Source organism: Ranitomeya imitator, chromosome 6 (assembly GCF_032444005.1).
Source record: "Ranitomeya imitator isolate aRanImi1 chromosome 6, aRanImi1.pri, whole genome shotgun sequence".
Classification (NCBI taxonomy): Eukaryota; Metazoa; Chordata; class Amphibia; order Anura; family Dendrobatidae; genus Ranitomeya; species Ranitomeya imitator.
Window position 1 is genome coordinate 302,380,882 of NC_091287.1, and position 20,404 is coordinate 302,401,285.

Sequence of the window (20,404 nt, forward strand, 5' to 3'; positions counted from 1 at the left end):
TTGCAAGATTTTGGAAGGCTTTTTGTAAGAAGTTGGGGGTTACATTTTCTTTCTCCTCTATCACCCGGAATCTAATGGTCAGTGTTGTGAATTCTGTTGTCGGGCTCCCTCCTGTGGTCATGAATGGTACTTCGGCTGGTTCTGTCCATGGACTTCCTCTGGTGGGTGTTTCTGAGTTTCACAGGTGACGAGGTTAATTCGTTAGCTGCTGCTCTATTTAACTCCACTTAGATCTTTGCTCCATGCCACCTGTCAATGTTCCAGTATTGGTCTGTTCACTCCTGGATCGTTCTTGTGACCTGTCTTCCCATCAGAAGCTAAGTTCCAGCTTGTATTTCTTTGGTTTGCTATTTTTCTGTCCAGCTTGCTATTTAATTTGTTGTCTTGCTTGCTGGAAGCTCTGGGACGCAGAGGGAGCGCCTCCGCACCGTGAGTCGGTGCGGAGGGTCTTTTTGCGCCCTCTGCGTGGTCTTTTTGTAGGTTTTTGTGCTGACCGCAAAGTAACCTTTCCTATCCTCGGTCTGTTCAGTAAGTCGGGCCTCACTTTGCTAAATCTATTTCATCTCTGTGTTTGTATTTTCATCTTTACTCACAGTCATTATATGTGGGGGGCTGCCTTTTCCTTTGGGGAATATCTCTGAGGCAAGGTAGGCTTTATTTTTCTATCTTCAGGGCTAGCTAGTTCCTTAGGCTGTGCCGAGTTGCATAGGGAGCATTAGGAGCAATCCACGGCTATTTCTAGTGTGTTTGATAGGTTTAGGGACTGCGGTCAGCAGAGTTCCCACGTCCCAGAGCTCGTCCTTATTATCTTTAACTATCAGGTCATTCCGTGTGCTCTTAACCACCAGGTCCATTATTGTCCTGACCACCAGGTCATAACAGGTCAGACTGAACGCACCAACCAGTCGTTGGAACAAATTTTAAGATGTCTTGCCTCTTCCAGACAGGAGGACAGGTGTGAGGTATTACCCATGGCAAAATTTGCATTCAACTGTTGTATTAATCAGTCTACTGGCAAATCTCCTTTTCAGGTCAACTATGGATTTGTTCCGCAATTTGGAGAATTTTCCCACATGGATTCGGGTTGCCCTTGTGCTGAGGGTCTGGTGCAACAGTTAAAAACCCTTTGGAGGGAGGCTCAGGGTAATATCTCCAAAGCTCAAAGGAGGTACAAATATTTTGCAGACAGTAGGAGGGCGTCAGCTCCTACACTGACAGTGGGGTAGAAGGTGTGGTTGTCTACACGTAACATCAAACTTAGGCTACTTTCACACTAGCGTCATGCACTGCACGTCGCTATGCATCGTTTTGTAGAAAAAACGCATCCTGTAAAAGTGCTTGCAGGATGCGTTTTTTCTCCATTGACTTGCATTAGCGTCGCATTGCGACGCTTTGCCACACGTCGCAACCGTCGTGCGACGGTTGCGCCGTGTTGTGGCGGACCGTCGGCTGCAAAAAACGTTACATGTACGTTTTTTGATGCCGACGGTCCGCCGTTTCCGACCACGCATGCGCGGCCGGAACTCCACCCCCACCTCCCCGCACCTCACAATGGGGCAGCGGATGCGCTGGAAAAATGCATCCGCAGCCCCCGTTGCGCGGCGCATTCACTGCTAGCATCGGTACGTTGGCCCGACGCACTGCGACGGGCCGAGTACAATGCTAGTGTGAAAGTAGCCTTAAAGTACTCTCTATGAAGTTGGGTCCCAGGTTTATAGGTCCATACAAGATATTAGAGGTGATCAACCCGGTGGCCTATATATTACAGTTGCCCGCCTCCTTCAAAATATCAAATGTCTTTCACAGGTCCCTATTTAAACCTGTGGCGATGGTTAGAGAAGATTCCTCATCCAATGTTCTGCAAGTTTTGGTAGAGGGTCAGCCGGAGTATGAAGTAGGGTGCATCATTGATTCATGGTGTATGCGTCAAAGGCTTCAGTACTTAATACATTGGAAGGGTTATTCTATTGGTCATGGGTTCCGGCCAGTTCTGTGCATGCTGATCGACTGGAGCAGGCTTTTCATGCCAGGTACCCTGAGAAGCCTGTGGGTCCAGTGGCCCCCCGTTAAGGGGGGTACTGTCATGGTTACGACAAGGTTATGTCTTGTACTCTCAGGGTTAATGTTCTTAGCCTTTCTTTCAAGATGGGAGGGCTATTTATACTCGCTCCTAACCTGGTATCCTTGTCAGCTACAGGTTTTCTGCAGTCTGTATGCTTGACCTCTGTAGTGTGTGCTGACTTGCTTTGTGTCTTGCTGTCACCTGCTTTTTTCATTTTCCTAAATTACTGACCCTTGGCTTGGCTTCTGACTATTCTCTGACTCTCCCTGTTGGTATCTTGTAATCTCCTGGCTACGACCTTGGCTTGTTTCACTATTCTTTTATGCTTGTCCCTTCTCTGTTTCCCCGGCGTCCGGCTCCGCCCCTGACCGCCTCCCACTCTGTCACATGATCTTAGATTCTTTTGCTTTACCTGGTCACTCTGTCTCATGTGAAAAGTCCCGTTGGTGTTTATGTTAGTTACCCGGTTTCTAGTTTAGCTCCATTGCTGCTGGGTGCAGTTTCCCTTGCAGCATTTATACCCGGGTATCGTGACAATTTTTTATGCTAAATAGTGCTGTATATTATTTCATTAACAGACAGCATAAAAAGTGGTCCTCTGGCCCACAATGACCTAACTTGGAGCACGCAGATATATGAGGGCTCTCTCGGAAATACCACACTGGCAATTAAGTCGTCTTTTAATATTTTTTTATGCTAAATAGTGCTGCATATAATTTCAGTAACAGATAGCAAAAAAAGTGGTCCTCCGGCCTACAATGACCAAACTCGAAGCACACAGATATATGAGGGCTCTCACGGAAATACCACAATGGCAAATATGTGGTCTTTTAATATTTTTTTATTCTAAATAGTGCTGTATATTATTTCAGTAACAGACAGGAAAAAGAGTGGTCCTCCGGCTTACAATGACCAAACTCGGAGCACACAGATATATGAGGGTTCTCACGGAAATACCACATTGACAAATATATGGCCTTTTAATATTTTTTCATGGTACATAGTGCTGTTTATAATTTCAGTAACAGACAGCAAAAAAAGTGGTCCTCCGGCCTGCAGTGACCAAACTTGGAGCACAAAGATATATGAGGGCTCTCGCGGAAATACCACACTGGCAAATATGTGGCATTTTAATATTTTTTTTATGCTAAATATTGCTGTATATAAGTTCAGTAACGGACAGCAAAAAAAAGTTGTCCTCCGGCCTACAATGAACAAACTTGGAGCACACAGATATATGAGGGCTGTGACGGAAATACCACACTGGCAAATATGTGGCCTTTTTGTAATTTTGGAAGCTAAATAGTGCTGTATAGAATTATAGTCTGAGATAGCAAAAAAGGGGTCCACAGGCCTACAATGCCCAAACTTGGAGCACGCAGATATATGAGGCCTTTTTCGGTGAATTTAAAACACACACACAAAAAAAGTGGCACAAGGCTAGCACGCACAACTATGCTACGTATGCCTGACAAACTATGATTTTTCAACAGACCTCAGTCTGACAGAACAGACTGTATATTTTTGTTTTTTGGGGTGAATTTTTGGAAAAAAAAATAAAAAAATTCAACTAGGTATATAGTAAAGAAGCTGCTGCAGCAGCAGACAGATATGGAGCTTTGGGAGCAATAGATGCACATACAGTGCCTGCAGGCCTTGCACTGATGTGGATATGCAATGCCCTGCCTACCTAGCGTTGCAATATCGGGTCCCACGAATTAGCCCTAAAAAGGACTTTTCGTTTCTGAGGAGTTGTGGATTTAACAGTTGCAGACCTACACTAACTCTAAAAACCACGATTCTGACCCTATCTCGGCACCAGCTCTCCCTACTCTCGCTGAATCAGGAACAGAATACGGCGAGCAGGGCAGCGCCAGGTCTCTTATACTCGGGATGATGCTGTGCGGCCAAGTCAATCACTGCACAACCACAACAAAGAAGGCTGTGGCATTTCATGGCCAGGCAGACAATCCCTGCACCGTGATTGGGTCTCTAAAGTCCGCCAAAAACGCTGGGTGGAGACACAAGTTACTGCCGAATAATCCTGAAAATGCTCACTGCTCGCCGAGTACACCGAGGCATAGTGATACGCAGGCGAGTAATGAGTAGTGGCGAGCACGTTCGCTCATCACTAGTAATAATGTATGGATGAGCAATATACTGACAAATTTTGGAACAATTTTTGGAGGGTTATATACCACAAAAATTGGCCCAAGAATATGTAAAATTATATGAATGACCAATATAATAGCTTTGATACTAATAATGAAAACATTTAAACATTTTTTTGATGGTTAGATACCACCTAAATGCTCCCAAGAAGATCTAATACCCTATGGATTAGCAATATATTACCCATAAATTTTTGAACAAGTGTTTTGAGAGTTATGTAGCAATGAAATGTATCCAAGAAGACACATACTATATGGATGAGCAATATAATTTGGAATTAACACAACTCTATATAAAAAAAACTGCAGCAGTGTCTACTGACACTCTGAAAGCACTTTAAGGCAAAAGCCACGGCCCTATACAAAATACAGCTTCATATAATGTACTGCCAATCCAAAATGACCAAAATAACAACACTGCACAGAGCCTATCCCAGCTCTGTATTACACATACACACTAAACAAATACATAACCAATTAGGATACTGACAAATAATACAGATAACAATTATCACAATTATCATCTTATAACTCTATTATTCAATTCTCATACGGACATAAACAGAAAACAAACACAAAACTCACTGGTGATGTGGATTTGGATTCTTTGAACCGTGTTTGCAGCCTTTTACCCAGAGGTATGGAGAGTTCCAGATGAGAGATTGCAAGTGCAAAACAGATTGCAAGAATAAAATTTCTCACCTTGCTGCAGCTGGTGTTTTGCATGTTCAATCTCCCAGGAAGCTCCCACATACGGATTCCGAATAGGCTGGTTACACGGCCCCGGTCGGGTGCCAAAACTGTCGTAGCTGTTTTCGTTCTGACCCAATGTCAGCTGACAGATCACCAGTAAGGCCAAATCAGGAGGTTACGCCCGTCATTTTACAAGCGCGCTTGGAGACAAAAGAATTGCACACGTTGTTCTGTGTGAAATTCACTTTTATCTGATGTAATGCAGCTTAAGGCAATATTTTATACCATTTACAACAAATGTAACTCTCAATGCAATTCATGTAGCCCCCACCATCACCCAGAGTCACACAGACCTTCAATCTCACGTACCAAATAACATGTTGTGACTTACTATTGAGAACATACATGATAAGAAGTGTAGTCTCCTTGAAGCGGAGACCATGAGACTACTGCATCAACAGATTCTAGTAATTCTAGCAATTAAAGGCAAAAGGCACTTAAAGGCAAACTAATAACCCTTCTATATCACACCAATACATTTTTGAATATTTTTTAGGAGGGTTAGATACCATGGAAATGTACTCACAAACATGTAATACTGAAAAAAATTAGAACAAGTTTTTGAGGGCTCTATATCAACGAAATGTACCCAAGAACACGTTATACTGTATGGATGAGCAATATAATACCAATAAATTTTCTGAGAAGGGTTATATAACAACAAAATGCACACAAGAACATGTAATTCTGTATGTGTGAGTAATATAATACCAATACATTATTGAACAAGTTTTTTGAGGGTTATATACCACCGAAATGTACCCAAGAGCATGTAACACTGCATGGGTGAGCAATATAACACCGATACATTTTTGAATTTTTTTTTTAAAGGATAGATACCACCAAAATGTACCAAAGAACATGTAATACTGTATGGATGGGCAATATAATACCAATACATTTTTTTAACAATTTTTTTGAGGGTTAGATACTACCGAAATGTACCCAAGAATGTAATGCTGTGTTTATGAGTAATTGAATCCAGATACATTTTTTATTACTTTTTTGGAGTGTTATATACCACTGAAATGTACCCTAGACCATGTAATATTGTATAGATGAGTAATTGAATTTACATACCACCGTAATGTACCAATAACGGTGTTAAACTGTATGGATAACTAATTGAATACAGAAATAAATTTGGAACATAAATATTTTGAAAGTGTAGTTTATGCACTTCTAGGCTCATAAAGGCTTTTCATAAAGTGCAAAACCAGGAAAAATTACAAGGACGATCATTCATAGACCCATGAAAGGCAACAACTGGCAGACCTCATTCAAATATTTTTCAAGTGTAGTTGCTATACTCCTATATGAATAAAGGCTTTGCACAAAGTACAAAGCCAGGAAAATTTTTAAAGGACTGTCCATAGACCCCTGAAAGATAACAACTTGCAGGCCTCATTCAAATATTTTAAAAGTGTAGTAGCTGTAGTCCTAAACTCATAAAAGCTTTGCACAAAGTATAAAGCCAAGAAAAAATTATAAGGAAGGTAAGACAGTAATCCTCTTCAGGGGTCCACTTCTTCTTCTTCCTCGAGAGGCTAGGGGGACTGCCTACACCTACTTCCTGGAGCTAGATTCCCAGGTGCCTGGGCTGTAAGTGACTCAGCTTCTGGTAGTGGCGGAGATCCAAACATAAAACTGGGCAACCACCTCCTGTCTCATCTGCACTATTGCTTGCTTCCGCATAGTAGGTGGGGAACCCAAAGGACAATATGGTCTCTCAGGGGTGGTAGAAGCCCTGTCTTGAGCTGCCACATGGAGTCTTTCTCAGACCCAATTATTCCTCAAGAAGGGTTCATCCTGCTCCCTTTCTTCTGGGATCACAACCACTGCATACCAGCAATGTTGACCCTCCAATTTGAGGAACATGACCCTGGTTCCAGCCATTAGCTCTTGCGGCGTTCAAGGCAAGTGTTCCTTCTCTACTGCCAGATGGTTGAACGAGATGTGATGATGGGTCCCAAACTTTTCAGTGGACCCCTCTCTCTTAAATATCGACTACCCAGGCCTGATAACATTTCTCAAGACTTGGCCTGGCTCGACTTCTTCTCTCTTCTGACTAGCCTAGGCCCAGCAGTCCGCTTACCAGTTGCTGGATCCTGGCTCTCCTGTCTGCAGTCAGCAAGAACCTCAGCGGCAAAGGATGCCACCTGGGTTTGAGCCTTGATGGTTCTGGGAAATCAGCTGGACCCTGACCACAGGCTCCTGCCACCCCTGCTCTTACTCCAGCTTCCTCTGGCTCCAATATGCCTCTGGGCACCTAAGGAGTCTTGCATGGTTTTGCCATCTTTGTCGCCCACTAAGCACGTTACACTGTATGAATTTCTTAATCAACACAGTAAAAAATGTAACACTTGTTTGGAGTGCTATATATCAAATAAATGTACCCCAGACCACAAAATAGTGTATGGGTGAAAAATGTAATTCAGTAAAAAAAATTTACGCTTTGTGGGAGTGTTATATATCATATAAATATACCAAAGACCACGTAATATTGTATTACGGAGATTTAAGCCTGTAATATATTTTAATGCTTTTTTCAGGTTTACAGATCACAGAAATGTACCCCAGACCACAGAATAGTGTATGGGTGAGAACTGTAATCAACCCAATTTTTTAAACTCTTTTTTGTAGTGTTAGATATCACAGAAATGTACCCTACACCACAGAATAGTGTATAGGTGAGAAATGTTATCCAGTTAATTTTTTAATGCTGTTTTTCAACTGTAAAAATTACACAAATGTACCTTATACCACAGAATAGTGTATGGGTAAGAAATTTGTAAAAGCTTTTTTGGACTGTGATAGAATGTTTTTTACCACAGCACATAGAATTGTGTATGGTTAAAAGATGTAACCCAGGAAAATTTTTAAACCATTTTTTGAAGTGTTATATAACACAAAAAATAACACAAAGCATGTTATACTTGGTAGTATGATGTTTCAGCTTCATCACCAGTATCAACACTACAGGCCTGTGATTTGTTATACTGTGCACACACAAGCAAAGCCAACACTCTCTTCCTCCAATATGAAGTATCACAGAGCTGTGCAATTTTCTCCGTAAGCCGAGCCAGGAGCGAGTTTTATTTTATAATCCTTTATGATGTCACATGGCCAAGCAATCACAGTAATGCCACAACCAAGATGGCTATGGCATTACAGTGATGCACAGGCAATCCCTGCATGCTTATTGGCAGTGTAACAGGCACCAAAGATGCACGGCGGGTATTCGAGTTTTACATACTTTAGAGCACAGCCAAATAGTCGTCAAGTAACAAGTATATCTGAGCACCATGATACTCGAGTGATATCTGCTTGACTTGCCAGTAAAGAAATTAAGGATGAAAGAATTAATGTGGCCACTTGCTCACCTATCCTAATCCTTTTTGAGATATTCTAGACCCTTAAATGGGAGATTTATGGTGAAGGAAAACAGTACATGTCAGTACATTGTGCATAAATATGTGATTCTTCAGAATTTGTTTTAGTCTTTGCCTGATGAAGAGACCTGTGTAGTCTCGAAAGCTTGCAATTTGTTACCATCTTTTCAGTTAGCCATTAAAAGGTATCAACCAGTGAGGACTCTCAATTCTAAATATTTTTCTATCTACTGGCTAACACGGTACCAAGATATATTTCTTACATGTTTCTGAACACTGTCTAGGAGGCGGTGGTTGCTGCTTCCCAAAAGATCATCTTCAAGTAGTTGTTCAATAATGGGATTAAGCACTTCACACCGAGGCCAATTTCTATTTTTGCTTTTAAGTTTTTCCTCCCCTTCTTCCCAGAGCCATAACTCTTTATTTTTTGTGCACATAGGCATCTGAGGGCTTGTTTTCTGTGTGGAACAAGTTGTACTTTTGAATGGCACCATTTATTTTATCGAATAGTGTATTGGAAAATGGGATATAAAATTACATGAGTTTTTTGGGGAATTGTTTAAACGGTGTACATTTTTGTGGTAAAAATCTCCTCATGAAAAAAAAAATTAGAAGTTTGCAAAAAAAAATTTTCAGGGTTGTGTCTATATTCTGAGACCTTTTTATTTTCGTCCAATCGAGCTGTGTGATGGCTTATCTTTAGGGAGACGAGACAACATTTTTATTAGTATCATTTTGGGATAGATGTGAGTTATTGATTGCTTGTTATAGAATTTTTTGTGGAACTGCGGTGACTAGTGTTGAGCGATACCGTCCGATACTTGAAAGTATCGGTATCGGATAGTATCGGCCGATACCCGAAAAATATCGGATATCGCCGATACCGATATCCGATACCAATACAAGTCAATGGGACATCAAGTATCGGAAGGTATCCTCATGGATCCCAGGGTCTGAAGGAGAGGAAACTCTCCTTCAGGCCCTGGGATCCATATTAAAGTGTAAAATAAAGAATTAAAATAAAAAATATTGTTATATTCACCTCTCCGGCGGCCCCTGGACATCAGCGGGAGGATCCGGCGTCCGGCACGGCTTCTTTCTTCAAAATGCGCGCCTTCAGGACCTGTGGAATGACGTCCCGGCTTCTGATTGGTCGCGTGCCGCCCATGTGACCGCCACGCGACCAATCAGAAGCCGCGACGTCATTCCTCAGGTCCTAGAAGGCGCTCATTCTAGGACTTTAGCTGAGGAATGACGTCGCGGCTTCTGATTGGTCGCGTGGCGGTCACATGGGCGGCACGCGACCAATCAGAAGCCGGGACGTCATTCCACAGGTCCTGAAGGCGCGCATTTTGAAGAAAGAAGCCGTGCCGGACGCCGGATCCTCCCGCTGATGTCCAGGGGCCGCCGGAGAGGTGAATATAACAATATTTTTTATTTTAATTCTTTATTTTACACTTCCGATACCGATACCCGATATCACAAAAATATCGGATCTCGGTATCGGAATTCCGATACCGCAAGTATCGGCCGATACCCGATACTTGCGGTATCGGAATGCTCAACACTAGCGGTGACCAAAAAACACGTAATTTTGGTGTTCTTGAATTTCTTCTATTAACGATGCTTACTAATCAGGCTAATTGTTTTTGTATTTTGATAGATCTAACTTTTCTAAATGTGGCGATACTACATATGTGTATTTTTTATATCTTTATCTTTAACTAGATGGTGGCCCGATTCTAACGCATCAGGTATTCTAGAATATTCATGTCCACGTAGTATATTGCACAGCCCACGTAGTATATTGCCCAGCCACGTAGTATATTGCCCAGCAACGTAGTATATTGCCCAGCCACGTAGTATATTGCCCAGTCACGTACTATATTGCCCAGTCACGTACTATATTGCCCAGCCACGTAGTATATTGCCCAGCCACGTAGTATACAGCACAGACATGTAGTATACTGCCCAATCATGTAGTATATTGCCCAGCCACGTAGTATATTGCCCAGCCACGTAGTACATTGCCCAGCCACGTAGTATATGGCCCAGTCACGTACTATATTGCGCACCCACGTAGTACATTGCCCAGTCACGTAGTATATTGCCCAGTCACATAGTATATTGCCCAGTGATGTAGTATATTGCCCAATTACATAGTATATTGCCCAGTAACGCAGTATATTGCCCAGTCAGGTAGCATATTGCCCAGTGACTTAGTATATTGCCCAGCCATGTAGTATATTGCCCAGTTACTTAGTATACAGCACAGAGCCACCTAGCATATTGCCCAGTGACGTAGTATACAGCACAGAGCCACGTAATATATTGCACAGCGACGTAGTATACAGCACAGAGCCACGTAGTATATTGGCCAGACACATATGTCACAGGTTAAAAAATAAAAAATAAACATATACTCACCTTCCGAGGGCCCCTTGTAGTTCGGTCACATGACCATGATGTAATGGCAGGTCCTTCTCGCGCAGGCGCGCAGGCCCTGTGATGACGTCGCGGTCACATGACCGTGATGTCATGGCAGGTCCTTCTCCCATACCATCCTTGCCACCGGAACCTGACGCTTGCATGGAGCGGTCAACGGAGCATAGCCAGGAGCGGGATAGGTGGCGGAAGGTGAGTATATAATGATGTTTTATTTTTTTTAATTATTTTTAACATTAGATATTTTTACTATTGATGCTGCATAGGCAGCATCAATAGTAAAAACTTGGTCACACAGGGTTAATAGTGGCGGTAACGGAGTGAGTTACCTGCGGCATAACGCGCTCCATTACCGCTGGCATTAAGCCTGTGTGAGCGGTGACTGCGGGGAGTATGGAGCGGGCGCTGACTGCAGGGGAGTAGGGAGGGACTAATCGGACTGTGGCCGTCGCTGATTGGTCGCTGCAGCCATGACAGGCAGCTGGCGAGACAAATCAGTGACTTGGATTCCATGACAGACAGAGGCCATGACCAATGAACATCCGTGACAGACAGAAGGACAGACAGAAAGACGGAAGTGATCCTTAGACAATTATATAGTAGATAGGGAAAAAGAGGGTGATTTAAACTTTTATTTTTTTCCCCACATTTTTTATAACATTTCCGTAATGACAGGCACGGGGGGGCATCAATTGATGCCCGACTGTCATGACAACTCGTCGACGACCCGAATTCAAATCACGGGCGCACCTATGGGTGGAGAAAATAAGGAGGACACACGCTGCAGCATGTTAAATGCCGCTGACAGTGATTGACAAAGGCATTTAACAAGTTAGTAATTGTGGCAGGGGCACTGCTTTGTGGCATCCCAGGAGTCTGGTTGCCACAATGGCATTGCCTCCCTCATGGGGGGGGGGGGTGATGCCATGCCTGGAAGCAAGAAGGAATCCCCTTAGCAGGTAACACTGGCATTCAACACTTTCCTGACTCCAGACCAGAAGGGGAGCTCTAAACCCAGTTTCAGGGGAGCTGCCCCATAGGTTCTGGTCTGGAGGCAGGGTTAGTTAGTCTGAGTCCAAGGGAGGAAGAGTGAGGATGCAGACGGTGAAGGAAGAGGAAGCATGAGGGGAAATCCTGGGAGTTGAGCTGCGATTGAGCTCACTCCAGGACCGAGCGCAAAAGACCGGACACCGGAGTCCATGGTTGTATGGGGACTGCAGGCCCCGCGACTGAATCCAGAGGACAGGAGATTGCAGGTCTCCTGGCCACAACTGTGCCTGAAGGCACAACAGCAAACTAGAGCCCGGAGTCACCACAAGAGAGAGTGACACCTGGAAAGGGGCTCGAGCTGCCTGCCATGCGGGTAGTGTTCCACTTAAAGGACAGAGAGAGAGGTAATTGAATAGAGCATAAAGCATTAAGAACCTTGAAAACAGTGCAGTAAGGAAGGCCTCCAAATACACCTGGCTAGGGGGATTCTGAATTGTTTCCAGGCTGCCCGCACCTCCAACACCACCTGTACCAGTGCCCCGGACAGCACCTACAATTAAAGGTAAAGAAATTACAGTCCCTGTGTCTTCCAATTATTCCTGCACCCCAACATCCACAACCCCTCATAGACTGTCCTGGTAGCCCTGGGGCCTCCGCTTTCACCTGTGGGGAGCAAAACCATCTAAGCTGCATCACCATCAGCCCCAGTGGATCCCTTTAAGCAGCATTGGCGATCCCTGGCTGAGAACTCCAATCTCCAATCTATTCTAAACTCTGCTGCCCGACTAATCCACCTGTTCCCCCGCTATTCCCCGGCCTCTCCCCTCTGTCAATCCCTTCACTGGCTCCCCATTGCCCAGAGACTCCAGTACAAAACCCTAACCATGACGTACAAAGCCATCCACAACCTGTCTCCTCCATACATCTGTGACCTCGTCTCCCGGTACTTACCTACACGCAACCTCCGATCCTCACAAGATCTCCTTCTCTACTCCCCTCTTATCTCCTCTTCCCACAATCGTATACAAGATTTCTCTCGCGTATCACCCCTACTCTGGAACCCTCTACCACAACACATAAGACTCTCGCCTACCATCGAAACCTTCAAAAAGAACCTGAAGACCCACCTCTTCAGACAAGCCTACAACATGCAGTGACACCGTTCGACCAAACCGCTGCATGACCAGCTCTATCCTCACCTACTGTATTCTCACCCATCCCTAGTAGATTGTGAGCCTTCGCGGGCAGGGTCCTCATTCCTCCTGTACCAGTTATGACTTGTATTGTTTAAGATTATTGTACTTGTTTTTATTATGTATACCCCTCCTCACATGTCAAGCGCCATGGAATAAATGGCGCTATAACAATAAATAATAATAATAACTACAGGTGGCGTCACAAACATTTCCCCATAGACTTTATTGTCCGCTATCCCTTTAATTTGACGCTCAGGACCGGGTCACTGCTTCTGTGACCACCCCCTTAAATACTGCCGGACCCGGTACCATGTTCCCCCCCTTGGTGCTAGCGGGCTCTCCAGGTTCATTCACCAATGTTGGTGGCAGGTCCTGACTGTAATATACAACTTCCGGATATGGGGTGGACTCGCTGTACTGAGGATGTCGCAAAGGGGCTAATCATCAAAAATGCAAATTGCCTAATAATTAGACACACTGTGTCATAAGTCACATGTATTTACAGTGCCACTACAGTGCAAGCTCCCTGCTATTGCCTATGATATGGCTGTAACAGTGGCATCATGTCCATGCATCATTATTAAGCCAGGGCCACCAAACACAATGCTTTTCTCTCATTGGGTACAAAATACATTACAGAAATGCTAATCCTTAATAAGGGGCCCCCTCTTTTATATGTACACCACTGTAAATGGTGACGGAAATTACTACCACATTCTGGTCTATATGCAATAACAAATCCCATTTTCTTAATAACTATAGACTATAATCTGATAACTTGCCATTTGGTTCAGTTAAGGTTCCTGTAACCTACCTCCAGTGGCGTAACTTGCAACTCATGGGCCCCGATGTGAAAGCTCCAACAGGGCCCCCAAATATTTTAAATCTTTAATAGCAATAGTCTTTTTCTATAGGCCAAAGGGACTTTTAGGGCCCCTAGTCTCCAGGGCCCGATGCGATTGCAACCCCTGCACCTGTTGTAGTTACACCCCTGCCTACCCCTATCTTTGCAGCTGTAAATAAATCCGGAGGTCATAGTTAGAGCTGCATCACACACAATTAAAACTTCACCCTGAAATGTCATTGAAAATAAACTTTTAAGCTTTCAATTACATTAAACTTCGACTCATGAAATGTCCCCTTGGGAAAAGAGTGAATGTCTTTAACCATTCTTATTTATGTCACTTGTCACCTTTGATATTGAAGTTCGGCTAAGTATGGATTGTGTCCAAAGAATAGACTGTGTCAGTCTCATGCATTTTTAAAGAAAAAACAGAGATTTGAAACATTAAATAGCAATAATAGCAAATATAAAAAAAACTTGAATTACTTTACAGCTATTTCCTGGGCTGGTTATAAAGCATCAATCCATTATCCAACTCTCTGCTTGCAAAACAAATGATAAAAAAACTTTTTCTAATTGAAATAAAATCAGATGTTTCCTTATCTTTATAAACGTATGCAAGATGTCACAGGTGGTACAGCTTTACAAAGTCTCAAAAGCCTTTTTGAAAAGGCATGCCGTAACAGGCGTGTCTGAATGCTCTATTACCCTTGCTTTTGTTGATAATGCTGCGGCTGCCATTAAACAACTATAGCGTGTTTCAGTTTAAATTTCATACAGCTGGGACATGTTGTCCTTTCATCTGTATTTTGCAGCAGAGCGCTAGTTATTAGTGGAATTAACTTCATGTACCCATTTAAAACCCAGTAGTCTGTCTGTTGCTGCCAGTTATAGGTGATACTTATTCTAGTTCATTCCTGATGCACCAACCTTACTTAGGCTACATTTTCACATACATGGGAGTGTTAACATTTAAAGGGAACCTGTCACCCCCAAAATCGAAGGTGAGCTAAGCCCACTGGCATCAGGGGCTTATCTACAGCATTCTGTAATGCTGTAGATAAGCCCCGGATGTATCCTGAAAGATGAGAAAAATAAGTTATATTATACTCACCGGGGCGAGCGGTCCGGTCTAATGGGCATCGCGGTCCAGTCTGGGGCCTCCCATGTTCTTATGATGACGTCCTCTTCTTGTGTTCACGCTGTGGCTCTGGTGCAGGCGTACTTTGTCTGCCCTGTTGAGGGCAGAGCAAAGTACTGCAGTGCGCAGGCACCGGGAAAGGTCAGAGAGGCCCAGCGCCTGCGCACTGCAGTACTTTGCTCTTCCCTCAACAAGGCAGACAAAGTACGCCTGCGTCGGAGCCACAGCGTGAAGACAAGAAGAGGACGTCATCTTATGAAGATGAGAGGCCCTGGACTAGACCACGACACCCATCGGACTGGACCACAGCGGGACCGCTCCTGGATGAGTATATTACCTCTTTTTCTCATCTTCCAGGATACATCGGGGGCTTATCTACAGCATTCCAGAATGCTGTAGATAAGCCCCTGATGCTGGTGGGCTTAGCTCAACTTCCATTTTGGGGGTGACAGGTTCCCTTTAATAGAAATCAACCCATTTTTTTCTTCAGGTGTCATGCTAGTGCATCATATTTGCTTCAGATTTTTTCTAGTCCTTTTTTTCACTGAAGCAGGTAGCCTGCTTTTTTGTTTATCCATTAACTCTTAACAATGCATTAGGAATAGTGATGAGCGAATATACTGGGTACTCGAGATCTCTCGTGCACGCTCGGGAGTCCTCCGAGTATTTTTTAGTGCGCGGAGATTTAATTTTCAGCGTCGCAGCTGAATGATTTACATCTGTTAGCCAGCTTGATTACATGTGGGGATTCCCTAGCAACCAGGCAACCCCCACATGTACTTATGCTGGCTAACAGATGTAAATCATTCAGCTGCGGCGCTGAAAACTAAATCTCCGAGTACTTACAAATACTCGGAGGACACCCGAGCGTGCTCGGGAAAGCTCGAGTACCCAGTATATTCGCTCATCACTAATTAGGAACTAAGAAGGAACTTTGAAGGTATACATAACATGTAGACCTTTCTAGTCTTCTAATCCCTTTATGTTTGAACTGAGAGAGAGTTGCTCTCGTCATAAATTGTTTCTGGTATTGGTATCAATGCTATAGAGGCAGAGAAAACATAGCTTGGGCCAGCAATGCAACTTTGAATCTACTTGCAGCATTGGAGAGCACACAGTTGCCAGTCCAACACTGGCTGTGAGGTTATGAGTGCTGATGTATAGCAAAAAAAAGTGAAAATACTACTTTTTTGCTCTGTTGCACCTTTATCATCAATATCAGTGGGGGTTCATATAGGCCAGATTGCAAGCGATCATTAAGTTATGATGGCATATCCTATCAATATATCATTGCTTACTAAAATGGAAGAAGAGCCGTTAAAGGGATTGGTCCGACTGCAGATTATGCTTCAGCGTTACCACTCCAGAAGACCTTCGACTGAACCAGAAGTGATGATCTCTCAATCTGCAGTCACCTGACTGGGACCAGTGGTAGGCTACAGTTTTCACGTGACTAGATCTGGATGTCAACGTTTCCAGCCTAGGTGAAGATCCTCCAAAGTGGTGGCACTGGAACAAAGGGCAGTTAAACGGAGAGCACACCTTCACTTTGAATTAATTTTTCTAACATTATCCGTCTTTGGTCAACATCAGTGAGTGATAAAATTATTTTTACAATCAATTAGGACTGTTCTCTGCATATGGACAGGGCCAGTTTTAGACAAAAAGGTGCCCTTGGGTAAAAATTCAAAGTGGGGCCCCATCACACACAAACATTTCTGTTTATTTACATGCCCTGAGTTCAGGCCATTAAAAGGAACCTGTCCCCCCCATGTGTTTTTAACTAAAAGAGCCCCCTTGTGCAGCACTAATGCTGCATTCTTTCAAGGTGGCTCCTTTAGTTTGGGTCCCTACAAACGCTGAAATAATCGCTTTTATAATGTGCCCCTCATACCTGAATTTGTCAGGGCAGCATTTCTTTTCCCCATTGACACAAACGCCTCCCAGCCGTCACTTAGGGCCTCCGTGCGCAGGGCGCCACCTCCATTTCTTTCCTAAACGTCCTCGGCGCCTGCATTGTAAGTTTTTTTTTTCGGGCATGCGCAGTTTGCGCTGCCCTTCGAACTTACAGCGCAGGCGCCGGGGACGTTAATGAAGGAAATGGAGGCGGCGCCCGATGCACGTAGGCCCTGAGTGACAGCTGGGAAGCGTTTGTGTCAGGGGGAAAAGACGTGTCCCCCTGACAAATTCAGGTATGAGGGGCACATTATAAAAGCGATTATTTCAGCGTTAGCAGGGACCCGAACTAAAAGAGCCACCTTGACAAAATGCAGCATTAGTGCTGCACAAGATGGCTCTTTTAGTTAAAAACGCCTGGGGGGGTGACAGGTTCCCTTTAAGTGATTGTGATCGACAATATTGAAGTTGTTTGGTGCTTGTTTACTATCCTCTTTATGCTGAATGAGGAGGAATGATGGGCACAGATCAATCACAAGTAGATGTTCCCATACAGTATCAATTTATCAGTGGTTATCTGTAATGTGGTGCCTACAACAATATGTTGCCAAGAACAATGATTTTTGTTCCTGCAAAACAATCCAATCACTCGATGAGTAGGCAGCATATTATAATGCACCCCATAGTCCTCCACATGGTATAATGCACACTCCATAATCCTTTATATAGTATAATGTGACCCATAGTCCTCATGTAGTATAATGTGCTCCATAGTTCTCTACATAATATAAAGTGATCCATAGTTCTCCATATAGTATAGTGCACTCCCTAGTGTCCTCAATATAATTTAATGCACACCGCATAGTCCTCCACATAGTTCTCTATATAGTATAATACTCTTTCCATAGTCCTCCATATAGTATAATACACTCCCCATAGTCCTCCATATAGTATAATGCACACCCCATAGTCCTCCAGATAGTATAATGCACTCGATCATCCTCCATATGGTATAATACATTCCCATAGTTCTCCATGCAGTATAATACACTCCCCATAGTCCTTCATACAATATAATGCACTCCCCATAGTCCTCCATACAGTATAATTCATCTCACATAAAGTACATATAGTATAATGCACACCATAGTTCTCGACAGAGTGTAATGAATCCCCCCATATAGTGTATACAGTATAAAGAATATAAGGCAGCCCCCATATAGTACACACGGTATATTTCCCTCCTCATGGTCCTCGATAAAGTATAATGTAGCCCCATAGAGTATAATGCAGCCCCATATAGTACATATAGTATAATGCAGCTCCCATATTCCTGCAGTATTATGGCCACCACGTACTCAATTATATATATATATATATATATATATATATATATATAAATATAGCACTCACCTCTCCCCATTCTCCCGCTGCTCCAGTTTCTTCAGCGCTTCTCCTCAGCAGCTCCACTGCCCGACACAGCATGATGCATGATGAAGTGATAACATCATGCCTGCTGTGTTAGATGCAGAGGTAGAATCATGGGAGAAGGAGCGTCACCTGAGGCTCTCTCCTCCGTCATTGCTTTCAACTATATCAGCATAATGTTGAAACAGTTGAGTGCACAATGTTGGGTGGGGCCAACCGTGGTGCCAGGCCCCACTAAGTTACATGGCACCACTGCCTGGGGGCCCCTGGGGAAGTGTGGGCCTTAGGGAAATGCCTAGCATGCTTTTTGGAAGGGAATGCGGTTGGGATCTCTGTTCATGAAAATGAAAACAGTGCTCTAATTGCTTTTCAGCCCCTTAAAATGTAATAATAGTTAACGAAGGGTGCATATTTATTCTCTTCCATTCACTTTTCTACCATCAAAGACCACCAGGCATATTATGTATTAACCAGGGTTACTATTACTAGGTAAAGTCTGGGCAGTTCATAAACATTTTGCTGTCAACATTGTGGGAACCAAAGAGCTTGGGGACTCCCGAAAACAATACTATAAAGTGTGAAATATTTAACTTGACACCAAGTATTTGGTATCACTTCTGAGAGCAGCATGATGTAGGGCCAGAGACCCTGTTTCCTGATACGATGGCAGAAACCTGGTGACAGATTCTGTGCTTTTACATTGCCATATGCCTTTGATGTTGGCTTTAAGGTACATGTTTATGCTTTATGGACACGTACAATGACAATTAGCTTTCTGCTTATAAACAGATTATGAAAGATACGTTTGTGCTACATTGAATTACAGTGGCTCTGTGCTGTGACTGTCTCACCTCAAACTCAGGTTGTAGTTTTAATGAAAAATATCTAGTTCATGCTGAGCTGGCAGGCAGTGCTCCGTCATTGTATGCCCTTGGTAAAAGCAGGCATTGCTTGCGTTATAAGTTATCCTCAGCACGACATGGAAGTTATTAAAACAGTCAGGACTATGCAGTGATCTTTAGCAAACAAGGATTCAGTTTTCCGTGAACTCACCACAACTTTTGTAATATGCTTCAAAGTCCTTTGTCTTGCAGATTGTATGCGTAGGCCATTCTTTCATGTCTCCTGGCCACAGGAACCAAGAAATAGCGAAAAAGATAGCGAAATTCCTCATTCTTCAAGGAGCTGTCTTTCTTATGAAGTAGAGGGTCAATTTTATCCTGCTGTTTGTGATGATACTCTTTAGAAAACTAATTTCTACACGTCCAGTCCTAATCTTAAATGCCAGATCTGTCTGGAGTGTGGGTATTTCGTAAATGCGACAAGAAACGGCAACATTAGTTCCTCATAAAAGGTCTTGTTTCACTTCAGTGTTTTCACACGTAAATGCTTTACTTCCACTCTATTAGAGAAGTATACAATATATCTTAATACGAAGGATACAGAAAAAAAACATTAAAGAAAAACAAATCTTAATTTCTTGCTGTAAATTCTTTTTCCTTTAATCTGAAGCAGCAGCACCAATGGAGATTTTATCCTCCTAGAACAAAGGATAGGCGATAGAAATTAACAAGCAAAAAAGGGATGGGTGGCTCTCCTATATGGATGCACAAATAGGGTTCCACTCCAATAATTATAAAAATGAGAATGTGGCACAAATTTTTGGAGCACTGAATTCTCATTTTATGAAATTACTGGAGGTGATAGAAATTGGTTTAAATTGTCTTCTGCCTATAAATACCTACTAGCTCTTTTCCTTCCCTTGTGTACTTATCACATATTTTCAAGAAACCTTAGACTCAGAAAAACTGTGCAAAAAAACACAATTTATTGGGAGGGAAAGTACGTGCTACTGTTTCGGACTAAAGGAAAGATAAACGATAAAAAAAATGTTTTCCTTGTGGTCCTACAGCAGCAGAACCAATGGGGATATAGCGACTAACCATCCGTTGGGTGGGTACTCCTAATCCAGGACAGAAGAACCTTTGTGACAAAGGCTGACTTTCCAGAATCTCTGATGTCTAGCTTTTAATGTTTAACAAAGCTAAGGTACAAACTCCAAAAGACTGTCCTGCAGATTTTCTCA

At 43.2% G+C, this 20,404-nt stretch overlaps 1 protein-coding gene across 1 annotated transcript in view; it reads right to left on the bottom strand.

Annotated features, from left to right (window-relative positions):
* LY86 (lymphocyte antigen 86) overlaps window positions 1-19,641 on the bottom strand; it is a 142,791-nt gene extending 123,150 nt beyond the window's left edge. Inside the window, exon 1 of the mRNA XM_069730704.1 lies at window positions 19,372-19,641. Coding sequence (XP_069586805.1) covers window positions 19,372-19,492 — 121 coding nt within the window. The 5' untranslated portion in view covers window positions 19,493-19,641. The remainder of the gene's footprint in view (window positions 1-19,371) is intronic.
* Window positions 19,642-20,404: the final 763 nt, after the last annotated feature.